Genomic DNA, 26,233 nt, shown 5'->3' with positions numbered 1-26,233 from the left:
CTGTACAGGGTCTTCTCGAATCAAAATGTTTCATGATTTAGAAGCTTTGCCGGCACGATGTAACACAGATGGGATATTAACTCCGCTAAAAAACGTTTCTAACATTTGGCTAGGTTTCTAACTGCTTTTAAGTAGCTACCCTGTGGTTTTTTAAAATAACCCACAGAGGCACATAGACAATCAGCTCTTATAATGCAGTCTACCTTTTCTCGGCTAGTTTTAACATGTTTTTGCATTTCAAATTTTTATAAATGTTTACATCTTTGCACTGTTTTCCACACTCAAAATGCTCTCGTGATCAGCAAAAAAGCTTTAAACGGAGTTTCCTTGGAGTTAATGTTTGCAGCGTTTATAAAATTTATGGTAATTTTATATTTGAATATGTTTGAAATCATTCCCTGCTTTTTACCACATGAAGTTTACGCTAAATATTCTTCATAGCAAGGTAAAAACCACTCTTAGAGGGAAACGAAACAGGACTATGAAGCATGTCGTTAAGATCTTTTTAGGCTGGCGTGACTTATTGAATAGACCTTTCCCGCATTATGCTTGGATGCCCGCGACAACAATTTCAAGTCGAGGCTCGGGTGGACAGGACAAAATGCAGTAAATATATGAAAACTGTCCACCCGAGCCTTGCCTTCAAACTTCTGTTCGCAGGTATCTAAGCGTATTGCGGGAAAGGCCTTCTGTGTTCGCTAAATGAAAATTGCTGATGTGTGGGGTCACGAAAACCGAAGTATAGAGGAAAGAAAAATAACAAGAGGAAGTGTATACATTGCTCTGTATGAATAAGCCAACTGGTTGGACCGAAGACCTGCAGCTAGGAACAATTTGACGTCATCAGTTATTGCAGCACCAAGACGTTTCAGTATAGTATCTGAAAGTAGCACTTCCTCCCTTCCTCCCCGCCCCCTCTTCAAAGACGCACTAGTGTACCTGTAAGAGCTGCTAAACCCGATAGTAATGCCGACCCTGACTTTACATTCACACAAAACGGTAAAGGCGATACACTTCCTCTTCTTTCCAGGCTTGGGAAACCGATTGTGTTAGCCAATCAGAATCTCCGGGCCCCAAAGGCCCTCCACTGGGCAAAGCACAAGAATGACTTCGAATTCTCCGCGGGGCACTGGTACTGATGACAATGAGAAGTGGGGATGAGACTAAGGGCCTGTTTACATGATTCCGGAATGACTTTCATTCCGGAACGAGTTCATTCCATCCCCATACATTTCTCTGTATCTGTTTACATGATACGGAGACGAAAGTTAAGTCATTCCGGAATGAGTTCATTCCGGTTTTCATTCCGGAATGAAAGTTTCGTTCTGGAATGACATTTCATTCTGGTATCATGTAAACACAGAACGAATTTCGTTCCGAGATGAAGCCGCAACTCGCGAAACCGCATACGGACTCCACAGTTTGAATTCAGAGCGAAAAACGTGAAAGCATTTACTGTTTAGCCCAAAGAAGCAGCTCTATGGTCAAATTACTCGTTAAAATTGCAGAAACGGTCATTAATGGGCACAAAAACATGTTTGCGCGAAACATGCGCCATCTTGTTTTGATCTCACGCGAAAACCACGCACGTGAAAATGCCTTTGGTTGAACCGGTCGACTCTGTCATGCAAATGCAGAACGAACTTCATTCCGGAACGAGTTTCGTTCCGGAATGAAAGTCATTCCGGAATCATGTAAACAGGCCCTAAGATATAAGAATTCACTGACATTCAAACGGAAACAGTTTAATAACACTTTTTCATATAGAAATGAATAAGTCACTTCTCGACAAAAAACAGTATTTGTTCACTAAAAAGTTAAAGTTCAACGTGATTTTTTCTTCTTCCACAGCTCCTCACATTTTTTTTTTCTTGTCATAATAAACAATTCTGACATGAATCCCACCTGTTTCACGGGTTTTGGAAGGGAACATTGGACGCTTCATGCAGAGTCATACTACTACGGTTAAAGTGCTGCCTTTGTCGATTTGCAGTTCTTTTTAACCCTTTCACTCCCACGAGAGCCAAAATTCTACAAAGCGTTCAAAATCAGTACCCACATGAATGTACTGCCCTATAGCTTTCATTTAAATGGTCGGACACTTGGGTTTCATCCACAGACTTAAAGGATAGAACCACCTTGTCCAGGATAATAAACTGTACCACATGAAAGTACTGTGATGACATTCATTTGAATGGTCACGCACTAGGGTTTCATCCAGACCTAGAAGTTATAAGCACATTTTATTTACTTGAGGTTTGATGGCTCTGGAAGTGAAAAGGGTAAATTTTGTTGTTGATATTATTTTACAGGCCAACACGTTTAAAATGTCTCTTAACGAACACTAAATAGTGTTTTATTTTTATCAAAAAATCTAGCATAAGATTGAACGATCTTCAATGTCTCTAGGCCTCTATCTGGTAACTGGCATGGAAACATCTCCAGAACTGGGCTCCCGTGGGGGGCTCTGAGGAAGCAATTAAAAAAAATAAAATTAAAAAAGAACCTAGTTTACATAATTGAAAATATTTTATTGAAGCAGGACATGGTAAAAGTGAGTTTGACAAAAAACAAGCTGTTCTGATGAAAAAGTAAAAGAAAGAACAGCAGATGAAAGACGAAAGTGACAAAGACTAGGAAAGACTGTCGACAGAATCAATGCTAACCTTAACTTGTAGTCGTTAAGTTAAATAATTATTATAAATTTCCTATGGCCGCTAAAGCTAAAAGTTCAAGTCGCACCAGGGCTCCTGGCCTACTCTGCTGGAGCTTAGCCAGGTTTCGATGAATAGCCTTCGAGCAAGCTTTTTAAGGTGTATTGGAAGAAGAGAGCTCGCTCGCACCCTATAGTATGAAGCGACTAGGAGCACCGATACTCCCCCTGGATGGGATGCTAGTCCATCGCAGGTTAAAAATTTTATTGTGTTGTCAATACTCGTTATTCAAAATTCCTCTTATCAGAATTTTATAGTTCAATATAAAAGTAGTAAGTGAAATGTAGGAATACTTACTTTAACAACGATTTGGTTACGAAGGATGGCCCCACGGAGAATTAACGCCTAAAATTACAATGAAAGTTTGTTAGTTGAAAGCCGAAGCCGCCGAAAAGCGCCTGTACACTTTTATGCCCCTGGGTGGGGAGAGGCACTGTAAGAGTAAAGCGTCTTTCTTCGAAACTTGAACAACGACCCTGGCTAGGACTCGAAGCCAGACTTAAGTTCGCTATAACCGTTTGGCCACCGGGCCTTCCAAGTGAGACACTACAAAATTAGCTAACCTTCGTCCTTTTGTGATATTCTTTCCCCATCTCTAATGCTTTTTCGAACGTGACACTTCTCTGATCAACGTTTCGGGCGAACAGTACCTGAAGATACGAGAGGCAGTTAAGACACTGACATTCAAGACGTTTGCCGGTGAGTGAAATATCATCGTGTCATTTCTACTCGAGAAAGCCGGGTAGGAGTTGCTACTCGAATTCTACGCCAATCAGAAACCAGTTCTTTAATATTGAATAGCAATACTTATCTCTAATTGGTCAAAATATCGTGAAATCCCACTAATTATCGGAAAGAGAGGCCGGAGCTTATCTTGTTTTACGTAGCATAAAGCGACTAGGAGTATTTCTATTCCCCCTTGGATAGTCCATCGCTGGGTTACTTCCCAGTTTGGCGGGTACCTATTTATATAACTGGGTGGCGAGAGGTACTATGAGAGTGAAGTGTCATGCCCAAGAACAAAACGCAGTTTCTCCGGCCAGGGCTCGAACCTTGACTGCTTGATCCGGAGTCCAGTGCGGTTCTTGTATCTAAGATTTGGCGGGATTATTTTCAGGGGGGTCGTACTTGTACTATCGGAATTTTACAGTTGTATGCGATGGTTTTACCTTGTTGTGCGAGTCGATCCTAGCCTGTATCTGTCCATCAAGTATTAGCTGTGACAGCTCATCTTCCAGGTTTGATACTGTTGTGTTGAACGCATGCGCCATCTTCTCCATGTCCGCTGACACATACGGACTGAAGTACTACAACGATACAACACCAGTAATATGTTATATTACCAGTAACCTAGTCAATATGGACTTGCTCATCATGAGTTCTCATAGTTCAGTGGATAGAGCACCCGCCTGGTGTTTGGGAGGTCATGAGTTCAGTTCCCGTCGGGGATTCAGATTTTTTCTTTGTCCCACGCTCGCGACATACTGGATATTTCATCTTTCACATTTCATTCACCGATCTTAAAATGAACCATCTTTCTTTATCACGATACAACACCAGTTCGTAACTTTACATAGTTCATATCGTGATACCGCAAGACAGTTAACAACAAGAGAAGGTACATGTACATGCAGGAATACACGGCAAAGTCCGCTAAGAGCCAGGGGAACGTTTAGTTAAGACAGCTAAGAGGGCTGGAATAACACAAATCAGCCTATTGTCCATCCAATATTTTCTACGTACAGGTATTGGACCAGATATAGTTTCTTTTTCTCAATTACAAAATAATCACAATCTCATATTAAGCAAGCTTGTTGGGGAATGCTCTGGGAACTTGTAACAAGCTCTCGGTTTCTTCTGTACGGTTCCTCTGCACTCGATTCATCATGACTGTCAAGACCTAGGACCGATAATTTCCTGGCACGGCACTGTCAAGGGATTAATTTATTTTGCGTACATCGGTAACATACTGACTGCCACCTCGCAGCATCACGCCTTTGCTCGGCTCATCCTCGGTACAAGAGCCTGTTAAAACTCACCAGAGACGTGAAACAAAGAAGGAGCAAGACAAGAAGAACTTTGAAACAATATAGAGCAGGAAAACAAAGAAAAATTTCACAGGTTCTTACACCGAGTGTGAAACCCCTTTGCTCAGTTGCTCATTGACAGGAAAGGAATTGTACGACGATATTCTGATAACTGTTTGTAGGCTTCCTATGAGGTGTTTTTGAGCTTATCGAAAATTGGATAACAGTGGAACAATAGAGATGCATTACTACCATTTGCGTCCAGCAATGAAGCGTGAGGAATTAAGCACGTAAAAAAATGTAAAAAATGTAAATGTAAATGTTGTTTATAGTGGTCATGCACTTAGCTTCATATCTCAACGACATAGCTAGTTTACAGGCATGCCACTGAAACAGAGGAAACAATTATTTTAAATGAAAATAACAAGGTTAAAAATCCCAACTGGCAGGAGGCAGACCAGTTGGCTACATACAAAGCGTGATCGAGGATTTGAACTCGGGACAACCGAGAAACAAATCCAGCTGGTGGCAAGGGCAGGTCTTGAACCGGGGACCTAAAGATTACAACACAAGCGCCCTAAACCACTCGGCCACGCTTGCCTCCTGCACGTAGTTTTACTTTTAAAACATTAACGATTTTATCTAGTTACGTGCCACTTCGGACCAATGAATCAAGCATTTAAAATCTTGCTCTAAAGCGAGACCTGATCGATAACTCTTTCCAAGCTTGTTAACTTTCTCTTCTCCATTGCAATTATATTTTCTGAGCAGACTTTCATCAAAGTGAACGGTCAAATCTTGAAAATATTGAAAGCTCGCTGCTCGTGAAGAAAACATGATCGCATGGTACCAAACCGTTGTCAATTTCGCGACCTGGCTGCAAACTTTTCATTGGTCTTAAGTGAAACGTAACCAGACAAAATCGTCGAGGTTTTAAAAATAAAATTACGCGTTAATTTTCCACGCTTCAAGGATAGACGCAAATGGTAGTACTTGTATGTACAATGTAAATGCTACTGACCTGTACCAGGGCCCTGTTTCTGATCTGACTGTACAAGGTGTTCACATGGGGTGACAGATACATGTCTAACATGAAGTTATCCTGCGGGAAACAACATTGTTAAGTTATCCCTCTTCTAATAGAAAGGTTTTTACCAATACGGCGGTCATTTTGTACTCTTACTGCTGTTTCAAATAGCCATTATGAGATAACCAGGGGCATCTTGCCTCCTGAACATCACATTACATTTGTACGTCTTTCAAAACCAAAGGAATCAAAATGGCCGCCATATTGCTAAAAAGGTCAATCGGTTGAATACTTGATTCACAAGAGGGGTCCTGTGTATAAATAAAGGACGTTGTTGTTGTTGTTGTTGTAGCATATGCACCTGTAGCCTGCAGTGCAGGCGCCCAAGTTGTCAGTATTAACTCGTGATCTAGTAGATTCACCGCCATGTTGTATGACAAAAGTGTGCGGAGAAAGGATTCAAAGGAAATGCACAGGGGTGGGGTTTTGTCCTTTCCCTTTCCTTCCCTTTTCACCCCACCCTCGATAACAACGACAACAACACCAGTCCTCTTTATTCAATTCAATTGCCAGCATTTGCTTTCTATTCGCAGCAGCTTATTAAAGTGTTAAAACAAATAATATTATTCTGTCAAGATCGTCACATATACACATACCTTCATTTCATCTAGAAGTTTCAGACAAGCGGCATATTGTGACTCGTGGAACTTGTGCAGAACATCTCTCAGCTGTGGCTCCAACTCCAAGAAAAGCTTAAAGGAACTGTAAACAAAAAAAAAATATGAAATGATGTATTCATTTAAAGAAAAGTTTACCACAACGATAAATAAACTTTTTCATTCATCATCCCATTTTAATGGATAACAATTTTTAGGAATAATTTTTAGGAAGTTTATGTTTAGGTTTTCACACTAATTCTGTTACCTGTTGTAAGTCATATTTAAGTCTTATTTGTGACTAGTCAATTCTTCTACTTTCAGGGCTGCAAATAACAGTCGGTCATCGGACATTGGCCGACCCAAATTTGTTCATGTCCGACGAAATCCCAAGTGTGGTCGGACATGATGTCCGGACAATTTTTTGACGGTAAATCATTTTACGGCAACAGTAACGACCAAAACGACCAAGATTTTGTTTTGTCCAACCTTGACATATGTCCTTTCAAGTGAAAAAAAATATTTGCAGCCCTGTACTTTTAATTATTTTTTAAACAATATATGTTTTGACATTAATTTTGCTCTAGGTGCATGACATGCTCATCAACAGAGGTTATAATGTTGTTTACAAAATATATAATTTGCTACCGGTAAGTACTATACAATTCATATGCTCCAATATTTCTCTAATTGACTCTTTTTACATTTGTTAATTCGTACATGTATTTCTATTAGACCCATTGTTTGGAAAACTATTGAACACAGTCAAAATTATGGTAGTTTATAACATGAGCCATACCTGCTTGATAAAACCTTCTTTTGCAGCTCCTGTCTGTCAAAGGAAGCCAAAGCACACAGTCCCCCATACACAGCAACGTTATTGGGCGATATAATCTAGTGTATTTCAAGAACCCCAGAATACAAGTAAGAACAAAATGGGTTTAGAAGTTTACAAGGAAGCATTTTTCACAAGCAGTATTAGGCAGGAAACGCATTCTTTAAGATCACTAACTAACCTCAGGGCATTCACAGTTGTCAAACGAAGCTTGTAAGAAATTTCTGGCAGCTGACTTGTACTTCCTGGCAGCAAGTTCTGCAAGACCTACCAAGAAGGTATTTAGTAAAAAAACCCCTCAGCGAATCAGGCAGCTGGTATTTTGGAGGATAATGCCCAAGGTTAAAAGATTTTCCAAAAAATTAACAGTTGGCTGAGAAGCGAAGCTTTGAGGGCAACTGCAAAAATTTGGGAACAATCTCTTAGCCAAAGGCATTATTCTTGACTCTTTATCGCCTGTAAAATGAAAAATCTTACAGTGATAATCATGGCGTAACTGCAGTTGAAATAAATACAAGTTGTTTGCTTAACCTTTTTTTAAACACTGGGATTTGATTAAAAAAGTTAGACTTTAAAAGGTGACTTTGTTCCTTTGTTTTGTACTTGTCTATAAAATCGGGCGATGGATATAAAATCTCCATTTACCTGCAGCACATTTGAGTCTTGTAAGTGTCACCAAGTTTGGCCTTCTGTCTTTCTGCTGTAAATGTTAAGCACAATATAATCATGTTGTGAAAATCAACAACTACAAACATGCTTTTGTCAAACTATTGTATTAAAGGAGCTATGTAACAGACAACGCAACTTAGAAAATTGGCAAACTGTTTGTAATTTGTCATAAATCTTAGTCAGTTGTAATCATCCTTGTTTATTTTGGGTTTTGTTATTTCTTTGGTGTTTTTCTATGTTAGAAAAGTGTTATTTTGAGGTTTCCTTCAATTTATAACTTTAGAATCAGAAAAATGACTTAAAATACCATGGCATAGCTCCTTTAAATAGTACAAAAGGCCTGTAGTACATGAAAAGGACAACAGCTACAAAGCTCTCTGGATGCATTGTATGCCAATATTGTTCAGTGATCACCTAGTATCACAGGACCACAATGCATTCACAAAGAGCTACACCCCCATTGCAATTCTTCTGTATGCATTGTGCCCTCTGCACACATTGCATGCCTACAATAGGTCATCAATTGGAACAAAATAAAAACTTGTGTATTTCCTTACCTCAGCAAGTTCTGAAGTGTTTTCTGCCTTGTTGACATAATTCAATACATGCGACCAGTTACCCAAGTGAATACTGACCTGTCAATCATTAACATGACAATAATAAAAGTGCTTTACAATACTAATCTTTTCTGATTGCAGCAATGGTAAAGTCTGCGGTCGAGCCTAGTGGCTTATCAGGCTATAAAGGGATATTCTAACAAACATTATCAAAAAGGACTGACAATAACAGTCAAAATGAAAGCCAAATGATACATTTCTTAAAGATCATGATTTCTCTTGTTCACTCAGTTCAAGCCACAATCCATCTACCAAACAGCACAATATTAGAAATCAAGTCAAAATTATGTTACATGTACATGTACGTACCTTGATAACATTAACACACATATTAACAACATGTTTAGCTGTGGTACAGTAATCTCTTGCTCTTGAGTAGCACTTTAAAGCATTGCTGTTAATTGAATAGAAAAAGAAATTAATTTTATAATAAAAAGGAATATTTATTATTTTCCAAACACTTCCTTTAAAATAAAAATAAAAGTCACTGGCACAAGAGATCCATCAAACACAAACAGTAATAATTTTTAAGTAAAGTGAATTTATACATACCATTAAAAGACTGTGTTATTTTTCTATTAACAGGAAGTAAATATAATAATTATAGAACTTTGTTATTACTTATTATGATTGCAAAACTTACTTTAGGTCTCCGCACTCAAAGTAATGATCCCCCAGGTCATCATGTCCTCGTCTATCAAAACAAATAAAACCTCCAGTGAGCGCAATGTATTACATGTACATGTAATGTATTGTCAAAGACATGTCCCAAAATGACAACTGTATCTGAAGCTTCAGTAAATTATATTCAATGAACCATTCACATTCCACAACATGCGAAATAACTTTTATGTTTTCCTCTATGAATGCACCAACAACATTTGTTGCAAATGGAAGCAAATTTTCTTTCAGAGAAGCAAATAAAATGTTCCTGAAGTTTATTTTTAGAAATATTTAGTTTCTACAGCAAATTTTTTCCCCATTCGCATGCCAAGGAATTGGGACAATGAATGTTTTCACATCAATTACCTGATGCTTTCTTTGATGGAGTTACTTTTGTAGTTTTTCAGGTCTGTATCAAGTTTCTCAAGCTGTCAGAGAAAGAAAATTCTCATTACAGTACACCTAAATTATTGCAGGTACTGACAAAGGTCATAGTGATATATCATGAATTTACAACAAAATCACTAAATATTTTAATTAACAATTAGACTACAAGCCCGAGTTTTCTACGAGCAAATAGTCAACGAGGCGCAGCCGAGTTGACTATCGCTCATAGAAAACGAGGGCGAGTAGTCTAATTGTTTTAGTAGAAACTCTAAAGGATTTCAATCCAAAACCTACAATATTGTGCACTTTGAAGACAAAAATCAAGAAAATTTACCGCTTAAAGAGCTACGCGAGCGCACGACTGTTTTCTATCGGCGAATAGAAATCAGTGGGAGAACCAATCAGATTCGCGGATTTCCAATAGAACACAGCCGAGTTTCTACTAATGGAAATTATTAGTCAAATATCAATATGGCTTTCACAACCACAAAAAGAATTGCGGTCATAACGCCCCCAAGGTAAAACGCCCCCGAGACATAACGCCCCTTATAAGACATAACGCCCCCTATAAGACATGACGCCCCCATTGTAAGAAAGCAACTTTTATTTGTAATTTTATGATAATGATAACAGAAACATAATTTTTCAGTTTTCGATCGTAAAAACCGAGTTTATAGTGAGCGGGTTCGACCGATCCAAGGTTCTTGTACTTTCCTATTTTTGTTGTTTTCTTTTTTCATTACATTTTTTTTCCTTGCCTCGTAATTGTAAAAAAGAGTGAGAAAACTAAGTGTAACCTAGTAAAACTAGCGAATGCTACATTATGTTTAACAATGGAATCGCACCGTAAAAAGGTAAGTATCTTTACATGGTTATTCATCTTACTACTCGTTGCTCACATGGATCAAGCGATACCGATCGAGTAACAAAAACAGAAGAATCACAATTGCCATTAACGGATGAATCGCAACGTAAACAAGCCAGTAAACTACAGTAGTTCATATCATTAATTTTATTACATCCTCAGATACTTCTCTTCTCTAATCTTTCTCTGAATATATAAATCGCAATAGGGGGCGTCATGTCTTATAGGGGGCGTCATGTCTTATAGGGGGCGTTATGTCTCGGGGGCGTTTTATCTTGGGGGCGTTATGACCAGCTACCCACAAAAATATAGTACCTTGCAATAAATTGCATCTACAAAAATTAATGTACATGTGTGTATTACTGAGTTCAGTGGGTTTAATTTCAAATCACCTTTAAAGCAGCCTTTTTACTTGTAGTTTCTATCCATGTTGTGTCGATTGGTGGGCATTCCAGTTCACTGCGACTACTATAAATAGTAATGTTAAAAAAATTCATTTGAAAACATGGAAAAGTTCACAATTATCACAATATAACTAAATACTATATCTAATGCACATGTATTAAAATAGATCCATTTTATTGTAAGTTTAGTGATACTACACTTCACCTTAGTTCATGTTACAAAACACATGACTTGTATACAATACATGCACACAGTTTTCCATGTGACTTCTGCCGGTATATTAAAGATGATTTCCAGTCCGTACTGCGCAGACTCGGGCTTTGTTTACGTTTTTGTTTTGAATTCGTTGAAACGTTACACTTCGGTGACAGCATACATGACATTTTTTAGTCCGCCATTACAGTTCGTTTCGTTCAAGAAGTTCCGATGAGCTAAAACGTCGGTTTGAAATAGCGTCAAGGTTCTTCTACTCGTTATTATTTGTTCTGCAAGGATATCTGGCGTTAATAATGAAGAAAAAGGTAAGTTTGTCGCGGAATTTTTAGTTTTGCTTGTAAACATTCCCTTCGTGTGGGCTCACATAAACATTGCAGCCAAGATTGCGCAGTACGGACTGGAATTCATCTTTAATACTATGTTAATTTTTAAAACATCTATACATGTTCACATTAATTTAATATAAAAAGTATCACCATGGAAAATATATGAAATAAAAAACAAAACTGAGTATTTCTCAAAGACTACTTGATTTACTAGAACCAGTGAGGTAAATTTAAGTGTTTGCATGTACTGAACATGTTTGAGCCTCCCAAGTGTATAAATAGATGGAAAAATGTAAGTCACACATCAGTTACTGACCATGCTTCAGTCATCCTTGTTACAATTTCCTGATACAGCTGAACATTAAATGTCTGTTTTACATAACTAAGAGCTATCCTAGAAGAATTAACAAAGAAAAACACTTATTATTAATATTTTGATAAAGGATTAATAATCAGGGTGCAAATAAATTGAATTGTCCAGTTTGCCCATTGTGCAAGATGTAGCTGGGACGTAAGCCAGAAAGTCATTTTTACTATCCCCCCAAAAAATTGTCATAAGCATGACTGCAAAATCCAGTAGCCCTGGCTAGCTGACACTAACTTCTTTGCATGTTGGTAATGAATTGGGTAATTCAAGAAAAAATCCACACCCCCTTTAATGAATGCCTGAAGATTTTTCCCCCCTCCTCCTTCCAGTACATGTACACACATGTATCTTAGTTTCTGCGGCATTATCTTGTCAGCTGGTAGGATCAGATGCCAGTCCATAGCAAGGTTACCTCCAACATTAAATTTGCCAGAGAGAGGCACTGATGAAGTAAAGTTTGTCCAATTCAATGAAATCACCCCAGCCAGGGCTTGAACCTGGACTGCTCAATCTAGAGTCTAACCTGCGATCAGGCGTTATTTTTCTCGCGGCGGAGGGGTCAACGGAAAAATGAACGCCTGATACAATTACTTGTCGAGTCGTCTGTAAAAAGTCCAGAATCTGGACTTTTTTCTGATTGGTCAGAAAACAAAAGGCAACATTAGAACTCTATCCTGATTGGCTAATTGAGTTCGAGTCTAATTTCCGGTCCAAGAATATCGCACGTAGATGATTGTTATCATGGCGGGTGTCGAGCGGAATGAAGTAGAGAGCGAGTTCTTCTAGCTTTTAGAAAATTTCTCAAGAGTTTTGTTCACAAAACATTTAAAGACGAACAAAGGGAGTGTATTCGATGAATAGTTTGTGAAAGAAAAGATGTTTTGGTGGTGCTTCCGACGGGATTCGGCAAGAGAGTGATCTATCAACAAAGGTGTCGAAGATTATTGCATCACACCACCAAAGACGCCATACGATCGTGCCAGTGACGAAAACTATACGACCTTGAAATGTCTGACCTGAGCCTTACACAAAATCAGCCATTGCAGAAAAAAAATTTAAAACCATCCGATCAGCTCGTTCAAAAAGGTTATTCAAACACACGTTTGTGAGAGTAAAAATATTTGAAGGCGCTAATCACGCTTATCTGATGGCATAGCACTTTAATTAGGGGGCGGCAGACGACTTGACAAGTAATTGTATCAGGCTTTCCTTTTTTCTCCTGATCATGACTAATACACCACACGAGTACTACGAGTAACATACGAGTAACATACGAGTAACACACGGAACATACCTGTACATACGGGTACATACAGGTAACAAACGAGTAACATACGGATACATACGAGTAACATACGGATACATACGAGTAACATACGGATACATACGAGTAACAACGGATATATACGGGTGCATACCAGTTCCTATTTCATTTCACTTTATTTTATCTTATTTTTCATTTTTCTTTTATGCTCCCCCACCCCCTTTCCCTCGATCATGACTAATACACCACACGAGTACTACGAGTAACATACGAGAAACACACGGAACACACGGGTACATACGGGTACATACAGGTAACATACGAGTAGCACGAGTAACATACGGATACATACGAGTAACATACGGATAGCATACCAGTTCCTATTTCATTTCATTTTTTTTTATCTTATTTTATCTTATTTTTTATCCTTTTTTTGGCGGGGAGAGCGATGGAGAAACGCGTTACATCATGACCATTATTTGATTTTTTGATTATAGGTTTGTTACTCGTATGCTACCTGTATGTACCCGCAAATACTCATATGTTTTGTTTGGTTTACTTATGTTGCATAAAATAAAATTGAAAAATAAAATAAAGTGAAGTGAAATTGGAACTGGTATGCACCCGTATGTGTCCTTATGTTACTCGTATGTTACGGGTAAGATCGTAAAGATGAGCTATTGATCTTATAACATTTCAAATTCTTGACTTTTTTTCTACTAGTGTCGTACTTTTTCGTTGCGTGACAGTGAAATCCAGCAATACGTTTTGTCCTTGGGGCTCGTCGCGCAACCTTGTTGAGGGAAAGGGGGTGGGGGAGCATAAAATAAAATGAAAAATAAGATAAAATAAAGTTAAATGAAATAGGAACTGGTATGCACCCGTATGTATCCGTTGTTATTTGTATGTATCCGTATGTTACTCGTATGTATCCGTATGTTACTCGTATGTTACCTGTATGTACCCGTATGTACCCGTATGTTCTGTGTGTTACTCGTATGTTACCCGTATGTTACTCCTAGTACTCGTGTGGTGTATTAGTCATGATCTTTTCTCCTTCCCTCCGCCGCGAAAAAAAGAAAGCCTGATCGCAGGTTATCTAGAGTCCAGCACACTAACCATTAGGGAATAGTCTTGCATATGTCACTTACTTTACCTCAGACAAAATGGTCAGGGCTCGAGACTAACTTTTTTGCTAACTAGCCAAGTGGCTAGTGACAGCTTTGATTTCACTAGCCAAAACTTATTTTCTACCAGCCTCAATTTTTAAGCATAGTTCTTCTTTTAAGGGGGGGGGGGGGGGGGGAGGGTGAAAACAATGTGTGATAATGTTTAAACCTTGAGCCATAAAATGTCTTCATGTTTTTTTTTCTTACAAAATTAGGCTTTGTTCTTCACTATAAAAAATTGTACATGTACATGCGTTTTTGTCAACTAGATTGTTTAAAGCTTCACATTCTATAATGTCAACAGTTTACTTAGCTATATTCTCTGAGAGACTATTTTAATAAATGTGGTTTCTTGCCAATGCCTGAATTTTTCACTAGCCTACTAGCCAAAACTGCATTTTTACTAGCCTTTGGCTAGTTGGCTACCGTTAGTCTCGAGCCCTGATGGTAGAGTTTTAATTTTCTCTTTACCTCAAGGCATCCACCTCTAGGGATGGACAATGTTTGGCAACAAACATCAACCTGTTCAGCTTCGTCAGGCTGGTGTAGTTTGAAGCATAAACATCAAGATCCTGAAAATATGTGAAGTTTTCAACTAAATAACACTTTTTATTTATAAACAAAGTGATTACTGAAATTAAGAAAAAGCAAAAACTATTTTTATGTATTTTAAAACATCAATGAAGTTTTACATGTAATACTCACCAAAGTTGCGGACTCAATGGTAAAGTCATCTTCACGAGGGGAATTATCACTTTCAGGTATATCAACCTGCATGGGCTCTATTGGATTCTACAGAAAGAGTGATACACATACTCGAATCAAGAAAATTATGATGGCCTGCAACTGTCACAACAAAATGCTCAAGGCAAACGGAGAAATAGGGAAAACAACTGTCTAAATGCACACGCAAAATGGCATAAACAAAAGTAGTACTACGCGAGTGATACAGTTATTTATTTAAAAAAATGCTGCCCTTACTAACAAATAAAAGCTAACAGTAAGCAAACTGGAGTGGAACTAACCGCAAGCAAACCGGAGTGGAACTAACCGCAAGCAAACAGAGTGGAACTAACCGCAAGCAAACTGAAGTGGAACGCGCGAATATACCTTTGGGCACGCGCGAATATACCTTGGGGCACGCGCGAGTGGCAAGCGTAGCGATAAGGCGGGGAGTGGCGCCACTCCCGTGTAGCTCTCGTGCGTGCCCCAAGGTGAGCCTGCTCGCAGGCTAGACAGTTGTTCCCAATAGAGTGTGGCACCACTAAAAGTAGGCATTAATTTCAAAGGTATTAACTGCAAACTCAATTTCCCTTACAGGGCATTTCCACAGTTACGGACGTTACATTCAGAGTCACTTTTTGAAACTTTAATCTAGCACAGGCAAATAATAGGAAGAGGTTGTCCAATGTTACATTGATTATCATGTTTGTGCCTACTGACGCATTAATTGAGTTACAAAAGTTTTCCACCTGACTGGCCTATATGTTAAAATAGAGCAAAAAACACACTGTTACCGACGTTACATAAAAAACAACCACATGAGCAAGAGCACTGGTATTAATGGAAAATTCCTGTGAAGTGTCAGGGCTTATTGCATGAACTGCTCCAAATATTTCAAAGATAGTAGTTGTGTGAACCAAAAAGCTTCATTTCATTTAAACTGGTCTCACTTTCGCAATTATACAATGCTTTGTGAACTTTAACATTACGGATGTTACAGCCAATGTTACGGACGTTATGTACTGTGTGAATTATTATATTATTTTGTATTGTTGGCCACATTTTTTTTGGACATAAAAGTTCAAAATGGCTTGTATTTAACATTTTATAAATCATACTGGTTGACACTTTATGTTAAAGCTGTGACATGTCCCAACACAGTATGAAGGACACTACATGCATTTTACATAAAGTACTCAGCCTTGAGCATGAGCATGCTCAAACTATCTGAGCCCACAGACATATACTGGACTCCAGTGGGTATAGTCCATTCCTTCTCTAAAACATTGCTTTCTTTGAGAATTCACATATCCAAAATTGCCTTTAACTGTGGCAGAAACAGTCCAAAATCACAAGCTTCAAGAATTGTAACGTCCGTAACGTAACGTCCGTAACAAAGTTTTGTTACCATTTTTTGGAAAATGTTGCAGTTTTTCAGGGACCGCTTTTTACCAAAGTGTTTCTATAGAATATTTAGCTTTGTGGCAGAAATATCTTTGAAATCTTTTAAATGGTTGTTTTAAGAATGGAAAGAGATTGTGTAAAGTTACGGACGTTACGTAACGTCCGTAACAAAATTTACTTTGTTAATAACTATTTTTTTAAAAAGTTCAGGGTGAAATTTATATTTTTTTATGTATTAACTCCTTTGAGGTATTTCTTCTGATATAACTGTTTGTAGACACAAATCATTTCCAAATTTTATAAAACAAGTTAAAAAATTTGTCTCTCACCTACTGTTTATTATAAAAAAATAAACACTTACTTTGGAGACCCCCCCTGAATGCGTTGCTAACACAAGCGAACTGAAACTTATTTTTCTATGTACTATAACTTGTCAACAATATAGTACAGGGTATGATTTTATGTCCAATCACTTTTTCAAAATCTGGATTTTTCACATTCTCACATGGAATTGCCCTACAACAAAATCATTGTCACATGCATCAAAATTATTTTGTACTCAAGTATACGTTAGTTTGCAACTTGCTATGGTAAGCTTTAGTATGAGAAGAAAACTTGGAATCCAGAACTAGCAAATTTCCTTCCTAACTGAGGAAACTTTGCAGAGAAAAAAATCAACCAACACTGAGTTTAGATGAGGTACAGCCGGTATTTGCTATTCGTGTAGACACATTTAATATGGTTTAAAATAATCATGCATCTTATACTGGGTAAAATTTTCTGCTGACCATACTGCTATTAAACCCTCGCTGCCTTCTAATGACTCTAATGCATGTTGTAAACAGATCAGAAATGAGTGTTTGAAATAAGCTGTTGCTAAATGCGGATCTATGCCCGTCTTTGTGCATGTACGACCTGTACACTTCAGACTCAATAAATAAAGCAAAAATCATCATACATACCTCATGGGGCCGACCTATTCTAGCAGGCAAAGGCATTTTGTGCCAGCAGCTTTTTCCTCGCCTACAGGAAAATCTCAAAATTCAGCCTGGCTGAGTTGATTTCATTGCGACGTCATGTAAGAAGTCACCAAAATATGGCCAGCAGTCTATAAAATGAACAATTTGTACTTCGTGTATAAGTCATGCAACGAAACAGCGGAGAAATGCGGTATAAACCAAACACGAAAAGATTGCCAAAGATTCCGTGGATTGCATTGGTGGGGGAGGCGGGGACCCAGGGGGGGTACTCCGGCTTGTAAATGACGGGGATGATCGAATGAAGGCAAAACTCAGGACCCAAAAAAATCCCTAAGTCTTCCGACATTACCCAAAAAAATCCCTGGACCAAAAATAACCCCACCCCCCCAAAAAATCCCTTGTCAAATTACCCCTAAATTGTCAGGAGGGGCAATGTAACGCTCGAGTTTGATTATTCATCATACCATAAATACGCCAAAGCCGCGCCGAGGCACTTTAGTTCGTTTTTAATACCCAAAAAAATCCCCCATTTAAATCAAGTCAACCAAAAAAATTCTTGCCAAATTTTCCAACCCAAAAAAATCCCGGAATCAAAAATTTCAAACCCAAAAAAATCCTTCGATCATCCCCGTCATTTACAAGCCGGAGTACCCCCCTGGGGGCGGGGAGGGATAACTTCCTTATATTAGCTACGAAACAGTTCCTGGGTAGGGTCTGGTCTGAAATAGGGTAACAAAAATTTTATATATTTTGGTCTGAAATATAAGTCTTTAATATGGCACGGGTTTCAACAAACTTGCCGCATGCACCTCAAAAATTTCGGAAAGTATAACATAGAGATAGATATTTTATTTATAAATATCTTTTTCATTTCCTTTATTAAATGCGCTCACTGAGTTCTTCCCCAAAATGCTGCCAAAGTTAGAAACCTTTTGTTCACGTTACTGACATTTTTAAATTTCTTAAAAGCCGGCCGGCGACAACACAAACAGGGACCCATAGTAAGCCAGTAAATATTGTAAGATTTTTCATTGCCTGCTTTCACCTTAACAGTAACACTATTTTTTAATTGGTGTTGATGGTCTGCTTTTATTTCCTAAGATTTGCATAGGGGCCAATTACATCCGTAAGCGGAGGAAGGTTCATTATATTTTAATTATCTTATACAGGAAATTTTGGCGATGTCAAACTGTTTACATTTGTAGCAGTTTGTTAAGAAGACTTGATCTTGCAAAAGTTTGATAACGAGTACGGGTGCAAAGATGCCACGAAAATAACTATGAATACTCGACATGTGAAGTTTAATCAAATAAAGCATTTTCAATCTCTACCAACGAGTTTAAGTTATGTAGACCGTAGTTAGTAGAGGGGACCCTTTACTAACTATGTGAAGACGCATAATTATGGGGTTTTGTTTTGTCTTCGCTTGAAACCTGAATTAAAGGAACTGTGTCACCGCTAAGTTAATTTCATGTTATTAAATTTTGTCAAATATTCGCTATGAAATTAAATAATTGCAGACAAGATAAACTTTAAAAACTGTCCCGCCGGACCATATTTTAATCTTCGACACTTTTGGTCATCCGTATCTTCTTTTGCATCTGGTGTGTTATTTAGCTATTTCTTCACAGGATATTTTATATATTTAAGCGAATTTGATCATCATTTCCTATGCCTAAGTTTGGCTAAAATCCGTGACACGGTTTCTTTTTAAAAGCTCTACAGCTTTATTTTCGCTTGAACTATATTAGTCCCGAACAAGATGAAGTCACTTGGCTCCCAAAACCTATGCGAAATTGCGAAAACTGAGCGTGGGGGAAGGAAATATCGGTTCTAGAGTCGCCAAATAAAATGTCGCGAAAATTTCTTATAATAAGGTATGGTTTAAGTGCTTGGGCATTTCATAAAGTGTCAGAAATTTCAACCGCGTTATGACGCAGTTAAGGTATGCATATGGTCGCAGAATTTCGCTAAAATTTGGCTAAAATCCGTGACACGGTTTCTTTTTAAAAGCTCTACAGCTTTATTTTCGCTTGAACCATGTTAGTCCCGAACAAGATGAAGTCACTTGGCTCCCAAAACCTATGCGAAATTGCGAAAACTGAGCGTGGGGGAAGGAAATATCGGTTCTGGAGTCGCAAAATAAAATGTCGCGAAAATTTCTTATAATAAGGTATGGTTTAAGTGCTTGGGCATTTCATAAAGTGTCAGAAATTTCAACCGCGTTATGACGCAGTTAAGGTATGCATATGGTCGCAGAATTTCGCATCTCAGTCTGAGCAATTAGCGCACTCGGCAGACGCTAAGGTTTTCCTCCGGCTGAGTGAGCAATCCTGAACTTAACGCATCGAATCCATCGAGAGCTTGCAAATTCACTGCTTACTTGCTTTAAAAAGAACATAACAAGAGCTTGAGTTTTGCTCTTTTGACTTTATCGCGGCATAGCGTTCTTCAGTATATTTCGATTTCCCATTCGGCCGAGGTTAATTCTTTAAATATTATTTGTTTGGGCAGTGTGTGCTACTCCTATGAGATTTGACGAAATAAACTGTGCTAGAACAAGTTTCTGCTAAGTATCCACGGTTAATTGTTCTTATAATTCTGCTTTACCGCAGGGAAATGAATGAAGTCTTGCTACGAAATTAAACCTGTGGCAACAAGAAAACTATTATTTTCAGTGTCAAATCGAATCTAAAGTTACATACCCCCAAAACAAAACAAATGCACAGAAAATTGAATATGTGCAAGGTTTTATTACGAATTGAGAAGCTCAGCCCCATTAAACCCTTACATGCTATTACTTGGTATTATTCAGATGAAAGCTAAGTAGTATACGAAATATATACTTTCTTGAGGTAAAAAATATAGTGGCCTTAAAAATCGAGAACACAGGCTTAAGTCCAGAAAGATATAAGCCAACTTTGAATTTTCTTACGGTTCTCTTATTATTTCAAAAGCAATTCTTGACCATTTGTAATTTATTGATGGTATATACCTGCTTGGCTTCAGTGATGGCCTTGAAAAGAAAACCAAAGTCTAATAATGCATATCCATTATTTTAACAACTTTTCTAAAATTTCAACAACTTTCTGTTGATTCAGTTGTGCATCAAGTTTTTTCACGTCCCTGACAACCTTGTTGACTGAGTTTTAAGTCCTCTTTTGATCTCTTTATTTGGAACAACTATAAAATTATCTTCATTTTCATCTTCAAAATATTAACCCCTTAAAATTATTAGTTAAGTCCTGCTTGAATCTTTTGTTTTATTCCTTGCACTTTGTTCCAGGGTGTTACAGCTCTTCATTTTTTTCCCTGCTTCAGTTTAACCTCACAAATCTCGAACTTCCAGCGCCGATCACTAAAGCTGAAAAAAAAAACAAAATAAAACAAACGGTTACGGTCTAATCTATTTTGATTATCCATCCACATCTTTAAATGTGTTATCGATTTGGTTTGCCTAAAATATAAAGTACGTAGGCTCTTGCGAACTAAGTAAGGGTGAATTGACAACTTGCAAATGCCATACAGTATAAACTGAGTTGCATTTTTTAACTTCCCTTGATAGCTTTATCTTGAATTTCTGGACAGGAAAAAAATCCCTCCATGACGAAATCATTATATAAACAAAATGCGTGCTGTTTTTTGTAAATATGTCCATTTTTATCAAAACTTATTTATCAACGCTTACTAACCTCAAATTTTCTTGAAAGGAACCCTTAACCAGCAAAAGTTCTATTTTTCTCGAAAACAATGAATCATTTTTTGTCTTCAAACCGATATAAAACTATGTAAATGTAAAAGTTATTTTTGGTTACAAATTGTTTACTCACTTTGCCAAAGGCTCTGCCACTGAGTGATAGCTTCCCACGCCAACTAAGGTATACCCCTGAGGAACTTGGTAGTTCAGCAGTCCACCAAACAGGTTTATCCATGGCGTGGTCTTGCAGTTTTCGTGCTGGTAGCCATTCAAGTGGCAACAACGGACACCGAGTCTAAAGAAAAACATTAAGTGAAGAAAGCAAATGTTAGCTAGCAATACACAGTATCATTTCGCTAAAAGTACATTCAAGCGGAATTACTTTTATATGGATCAATTGAGTAAAACCCATACTAGTAAGCAGAACAGATATCATTTAATGGCAAATGAACCAAAAAAGTGAACGAAAATGCCTTTGATTTAACAAATATAACTGAAAACACGGGATAGAGGATATTGGTTGCAGAATTCGTCGGGTTGAATACTGGGAAATAGAATAATTGGCAGAGCTAGAAAAAGTGTATTTTACAGCAGAGGAAGTAGAAAAAGGCATTTTTTTTATAATAACCTGCGATCTTTGGAGGTTTTATCAAACTGGCTTATTACTCCATTGATGAAACCTTGGTTGGGACACTTGTAGAAGAACGCATGTCGGACGTCATTCAAATAATGTGGAGTCCAATTGCAGTTGGTTTCGTCGAAAATAGCGGGCCCAAGCCGGCATCGCATATGATGAATTCGGTCTTCTTGGCAGTGTCGGAAGTGAGCGAACCACTGACTCAATGAATAGCCTAGAATTTTTAAAACATAAACATATAAAAAATGTCAGTGTAAGTGATATTACAAAGGCGATATATTATTACAGTAGCTGGGAGCGCGCGAATTGACACACCTGAAGCCATGCCGGCAACATTAAACAACATTTGTAAGCCTGAAGAAGCAATTTCTAGCCCGAAGACTTTTTCTATGGTTAATGTTCATTCATTGCAAGTTGTTAAGATTTTGTGCCAGTTGCAAAGAATACAATTGACATTCGCCACAGCTGGAAGATTTAGAAACACAGTGGAACGTATAAACTTACTGTTTGGACAATAAGCATAGAATGACTGATGCCACTTGTTGTTCCATTTGAAATCGGCGGGAGCATTGGTGGGCTGCGGAATCGATGAGTCGCAGGAAGGAGTGGTGGGTGGTAATGTTGTTGGCGCCTTGGTTGTTGGCGCTGGCGCTGGAGGTATATATCGTCGGCGGCGTCGCCGACGGCGCCATGCATCAACGGTACAAAACAGCAACTCCATTGAAACAATCAGCAAAATGAATACAGCCAACTTCTTTCCTGTCATGGTAACCTTAAAAGAAAAAAACACGAAATGAGATAAGAATATTGCGCTCATCGGAATCATAGTAATGCTTTCTTTTACACACCTGAGGGAGATTAATGGCTCTTTACGTTTTTCAATGAGGATAAAAGATGGCCTTTTTTTTCCCCGTGAACTTGAAGGTTCGCACTTAAGATAAAAGTTAGAGTACGCTGGTATTCAAGTTTAATACTAATATATTTAGCCGGTGACGCATACGTGTCAAAGCCACCAGGCGCGAAACAAGTTTACGCACTTCAACACGTTCAAATTAATTAAATAAATCTAATTTAAACAATAACTGACATTGAGATTTATTAGCATTAAATAAGTGTTGATTTTCCACATGAAATCGTCGCAAAACTGAAATAAGTTTAAAAAGTGGCAAAAGAAATTAGCGCTTAAATCAGCCTTTATATATATATATTTTTTTTAATCACCTTTTCTATCACGGTTATGTTCCAGCCGCCGCTGATACTGTCACACTTAGAAGTTAACCTTACCGGGACTATGAAAAAGTTTGTCTCGACTCTAGTTCATTTTAATTTGTATTATTTTTATTCTGATCATTTCTTTCTCTCCTATAATAAGGTATATCAGCTAAGAATAAATGCCAAACTGTTTCTGCGAATTTGCGCCAGTCGTGAATTTACTAGTGAAAAATTAGGTGAACTATAAAGTCAAAACATTTTTATTTCAATTAAACATTCGTTTCGAATAAAACTTCAGTTTTTGGTCGAAGCCGTGAACGACTCCTCAGCCTGGAGAGCTGAGATGATTTCATTTCAGGAAATCGAGACTTTTCGAATTCTCGTAAAGACTTAAGCGACTAAAAACATACAGTCTGTATCGAAAAAAACGTGTTTACTCATCTTAACTGTATGTAGATTTCAAATAAACTTCCGTCTTGCCTGTTGTGCCGTGATATGTAAATTATTTCACGAAGCTCCAAGTTGAAAAACTTTATTTGTTTTAAGATTTATATATTATTTATCGTCGTATCGTTATGTCAGTCCTTCTTATTTTTGTTCTGTGACGTGGATGCATGTTGTTCACTATTTTCATAAAACGACTTTTCCGTTTTACAAATGTCACAAGCCTTGTCTTCGGAAACAAGAAAAAACGTCTCACTTCTTACTACGTATCCACCGGGAAAAATAAAACCCTTCTACGTTATTTTTTTAACTTTACGTGACATTGGCCAAAAAAGTAGGGAAAACCTATCGAACTACAAGAAGGAGCACTTTAACTTTTTATAAAATGGCCAGGTTTGAGAGATATATTTTGTAAAGAAGCCGGGAGTACGGTTCTAGAAAGTCGAAAAATTTACAGACGCTTGTTGCTCGGGGGCATAAACTTACCCCCCAGCGTAAAAGCTAGTGCCTTGAATTTTATCGACCCCGCGAATCTACCACTTTGCGATTTTACAAGGAACAATTCGCGATCCTGTCATTTTTCTAATTTTGAGGTGTTCTTTTAAGCAGAATCAACAGATTTTTGCTTAATAGCCAATGTCAACACGGGTGTGAGAAATAATCATGATAGTGTCTATTGGGCCCCTGCTGGGCCACACATAATTGAACAAAATGTGATTAATAATGACTACAGACTTCCGCTTAAAATCTGAGAATATAAATAACAGAACCAAGCAAGTAAAGAAAATGTTTCTCAGTGTCCTCAGTGCCAACGTTTTTATTCAAGGATGAATGCACTGTGAATCACGAGTCAACAGTCTCCTTTATTTTTTAACGTATATTTTATTTTTCCTGAGGTTGCAATGGTTAGAGAATAAGTGTAGCCCATGTATTGGATCGAATGATCAGTGCTTTTTTAATTGATCTTCGTGAACTAAAAACATTGTTAAAATAAAGTATTTTTTGATATGGCTTTCAGTTTTGAAACATTCTTCCCTCCCAATGGCCAACCGTTCCATTTATATACTCAGGGCGACTTGTATTTGCATTTTCTTTCCAGAATAATAGATGTCTGGTGTTTTTTTGCGACGAAATTAATTTTTTTGACTCGTTTTTCTTGTGATTAAAGGAAAAATTTAAAATGTTGCAAAAATTAATGTTATTTTAATGCAAGAAAGTTTCCCATATAGTCATCTTAGTTGTTGGGTAAAGAAATTGACCGATGCGTGCAGGGCCGATGCGTCACTTTCGCGTCCGCTATTTTGTCTCATGTTGGTATGTTGCTTTTACTATGCTTTTGTAAATAAACTAAACAAACACTACGTTCAACTTCTAAAGAATTGGCAAACTGTCCATAAATATAATTTAGGTTCTGTACTTCAATTTCAAATGTATTGGTAGTAGTCGGTCGATCGATCGAAAGCCAAAAGGGCGAACGTTTTCTCGTTCTTTCTCCCTTCAGTGTTTCTTTTCAATCGTTGAGGAGCATGCCCAGCGAAGCCCATCAAAATTAAACTTTCAAACGCCTTATCTAGTAGATATAAAACTTTACACCAAGACTAACCTTGCTAATATGAAGAAAATGTTGAAAGAATAGTTTTATTTAGTAAGCGGTTCACATTGTACAATTTTGAGATAATACACACTGTGTATACTTAGTACATGCACGATGATTTTGTTTTTCATAATTTTTTTTTTATTTCCCGCCGTCCAAGAGGACGAAACACGTTACCAGACTATCACGCCCACTGCTTAGAGCTGACCAATCGGAGCGAAGGCTCAGGAAACGGGTTGACCGCAATTCAAAGGCGCTGCACTTTGGTATCGTATCAACAGCGCACTTCGGGTGACACGAATAGTTGTGCTATTTGAATATCTGCCAGTGTAATACACTGACAATGTAACCTATTTCTTGCCTCGCAGACTACGAGCAGCTCTCCATTTTCGACCATTTTGTTCTTGATCCGTCAAGCATGAAGCGAAAAAGAGAAGAGAGGAAAATGCAGCGCGTAGTCTGGGCCAACATGCGCGCCCCAGACCTCGCGTGGCCATTTTCCTCTCGCGCTTTTACTTCGCTCCATGCTCGACGGACTAATAAAAAAGAGGATTGGCTGGTAGTCTACTTGTCTCGAAACAACCAAGACAAACATGAACCGAATTTTTGCTTAGTGTCAATTCTGTGACAAGTCTCAAGTCTACCGAGCTAGCCCTCCTCCACCACAATCCCCCTCCAGCCAGCAGTTCACCACCTCCCCTTGGCCTCCCTGGATATTCACATTGACTGACCTGTTCCTGGCACAGCTTTCCAAAACAGTGCCGCCAAAGCCTTCCACCCTGGACGGCAGAATGCCACCTTCCCGAAACTTGTACTTGGGCAGGATGGATATTATTGCTTTCACCCCCACCCTCCCCCCTCCCCTCTTACGTCTACGTCGAGGCTCAGGGAATAAAGCAAAAGACATTTACTACCCCCCCCCCCCCCGAATTGAATTTATGTCTTTATTTTTATTCCCTCATGTCTGGGAGTGGAGTTATATATATTTTTTCGTAACTTATCTGTGATTCTTATTACAAAGTTAGTTTTATTTCCAGATATTTGCAAGCCCAGTCATACTCAACTTCCTCTGACAAAAAACTGAACGAAATGACCGGTAAACAAAACTCAAAAACAGTGCAGTTGGGTCGTATTTAATACATCTACACATAAAGTGACAAAACACAAATGCTCTTGAACATAGTTTTATTGAGACAAACTGATACCATTGAGGATGCTGTTTCACATAATCAAATTACAAACAAAAACATAATCTTAATGGTTTGACACTATGAATTCCAAGATTTCTTAGTAGCGATCAAAGAGAATTAAGTTGAGCAGTCAATTTTCCTCGTT

General features: G+C 38.0%; 2 protein-coding genes across 2 annotated transcripts; both read right to left on the bottom strand.

The window, feature by feature from the left end:
- Positions 1-1,789: 1,789 nt before the first annotated feature.
- Positions 1,790-17,423, bottom strand: LOC144631563 (COP9 signalosome complex subunit 1-like). Its single transcript, XM_078490014.1, has 18 exons — positions 17,297-17,423; positions 14,913-14,999; positions 14,679-14,779; positions 11,724-11,801; positions 10,853-10,928; positions 9,575-9,636; positions 9,189-9,239; positions 8,855-8,939; positions 8,486-8,563; positions 7,905-7,959; positions 7,441-7,526; positions 7,224-7,318; positions 6,425-6,530; positions 5,763-5,843; positions 3,884-4,021; positions 3,278-3,364; positions 3,012-3,059; positions 1,790-2,467 (listed from the first exon to the last, which is right to left on the bottom strand). Exons 1-18 carry the CDS (start codon positions 17,330-17,332, stop codon positions 2,414-2,416), a joined length of 1,404 nt encoding a protein of 467 aa, XP_078346140.1. The 5' UTR covers positions 17,333-17,423; the 3' UTR covers positions 1,790-2,413.
- Positions 17,424-20,047: 2,624 nt separating this feature from the next.
- On the bottom strand, positions 20,048-22,638 carry LOC144633019 (hemagglutinin/amebocyte aggregation factor-like). Its single transcript, XM_078491795.1, has 5 exons — positions 22,497-22,638; positions 22,153-22,420; positions 21,640-21,862; positions 21,145-21,306; positions 20,048-20,678 (listed from the first exon to the last, which is right to left on the bottom strand). The coding sequence occupies exons 2-5, from the start codon at positions 22,412-22,414 to the stop codon at positions 20,615-20,617; spliced, it is 711 nt and encodes a 236-aa protein (XP_078347921.1). The 5' UTR covers positions 22,415-22,420; positions 22,497-22,638; the 3' UTR covers positions 20,048-20,614.
- Between the last annotated feature and the right edge of the window lie 3,595 nt (positions 22,639-26,233).

This window comes from Oculina patagonica, chromosome 12 (assembly GCF_052425735.1).
Source record: "Oculina patagonica isolate OP01 chromosome 12, crgOcupat, whole genome shotgun sequence".
Classification (NCBI taxonomy): domain Eukaryota; kingdom Metazoa; phylum Cnidaria; class Anthozoa; order Scleractinia; family Oculinidae; genus Oculina; species Oculina patagonica.
The sequence above is the reverse complement of the archived record's forward strand: the minus strand, read 5'-3'. Positions and strand labels throughout refer to the sequence as shown.

Excerpts from the sequence above, each read along its gene's own strand:
- LOC144631563 (XM_078490014.1), bottom strand. The coding sequence starts at position 17,332 with ATGCCTTTGCCTGCTAGAATAGGTCGGCCCCATGAG. Across the intron at positions 7,960-8,485 it reads ACACTTCAGAACTTGCTGAG|CAGAAAGACAGAAGGCCAAA; the intron begins GTAAGGAAATAC and ends TAACATTTACAG. Across the intron at positions 5,844-6,424 it reads AACTTCTAGATGAAATGAAG|GATAACTTCATGTTAGACAT; the intron begins GTATGTGTATAT and ends TGTTTCCCGCAG.
- LOC144633019 (XM_078491795.1), bottom strand. The coding sequence starts at position 22,414 with ATGACAGGAAAGAAGTTGGCTGTATTCATTTTGCTGATTGTTTCAATG. Across the intron at positions 21,307-21,639 it reads AAAACCTCCAAAGATCGCAG|ACTCGGTGTCCGTTGTTGCC; the intron begins GTTATTATAAAA and ends GTTTTTCTTTAG. Across the intron at positions 20,679-21,144 it reads GTGGCAGAGCCTTTGGCAAA|CTTTAGTGATCGGCGCTGGA; the intron begins GTGAGTAAACAA and ends TTTTTTTTTCAG.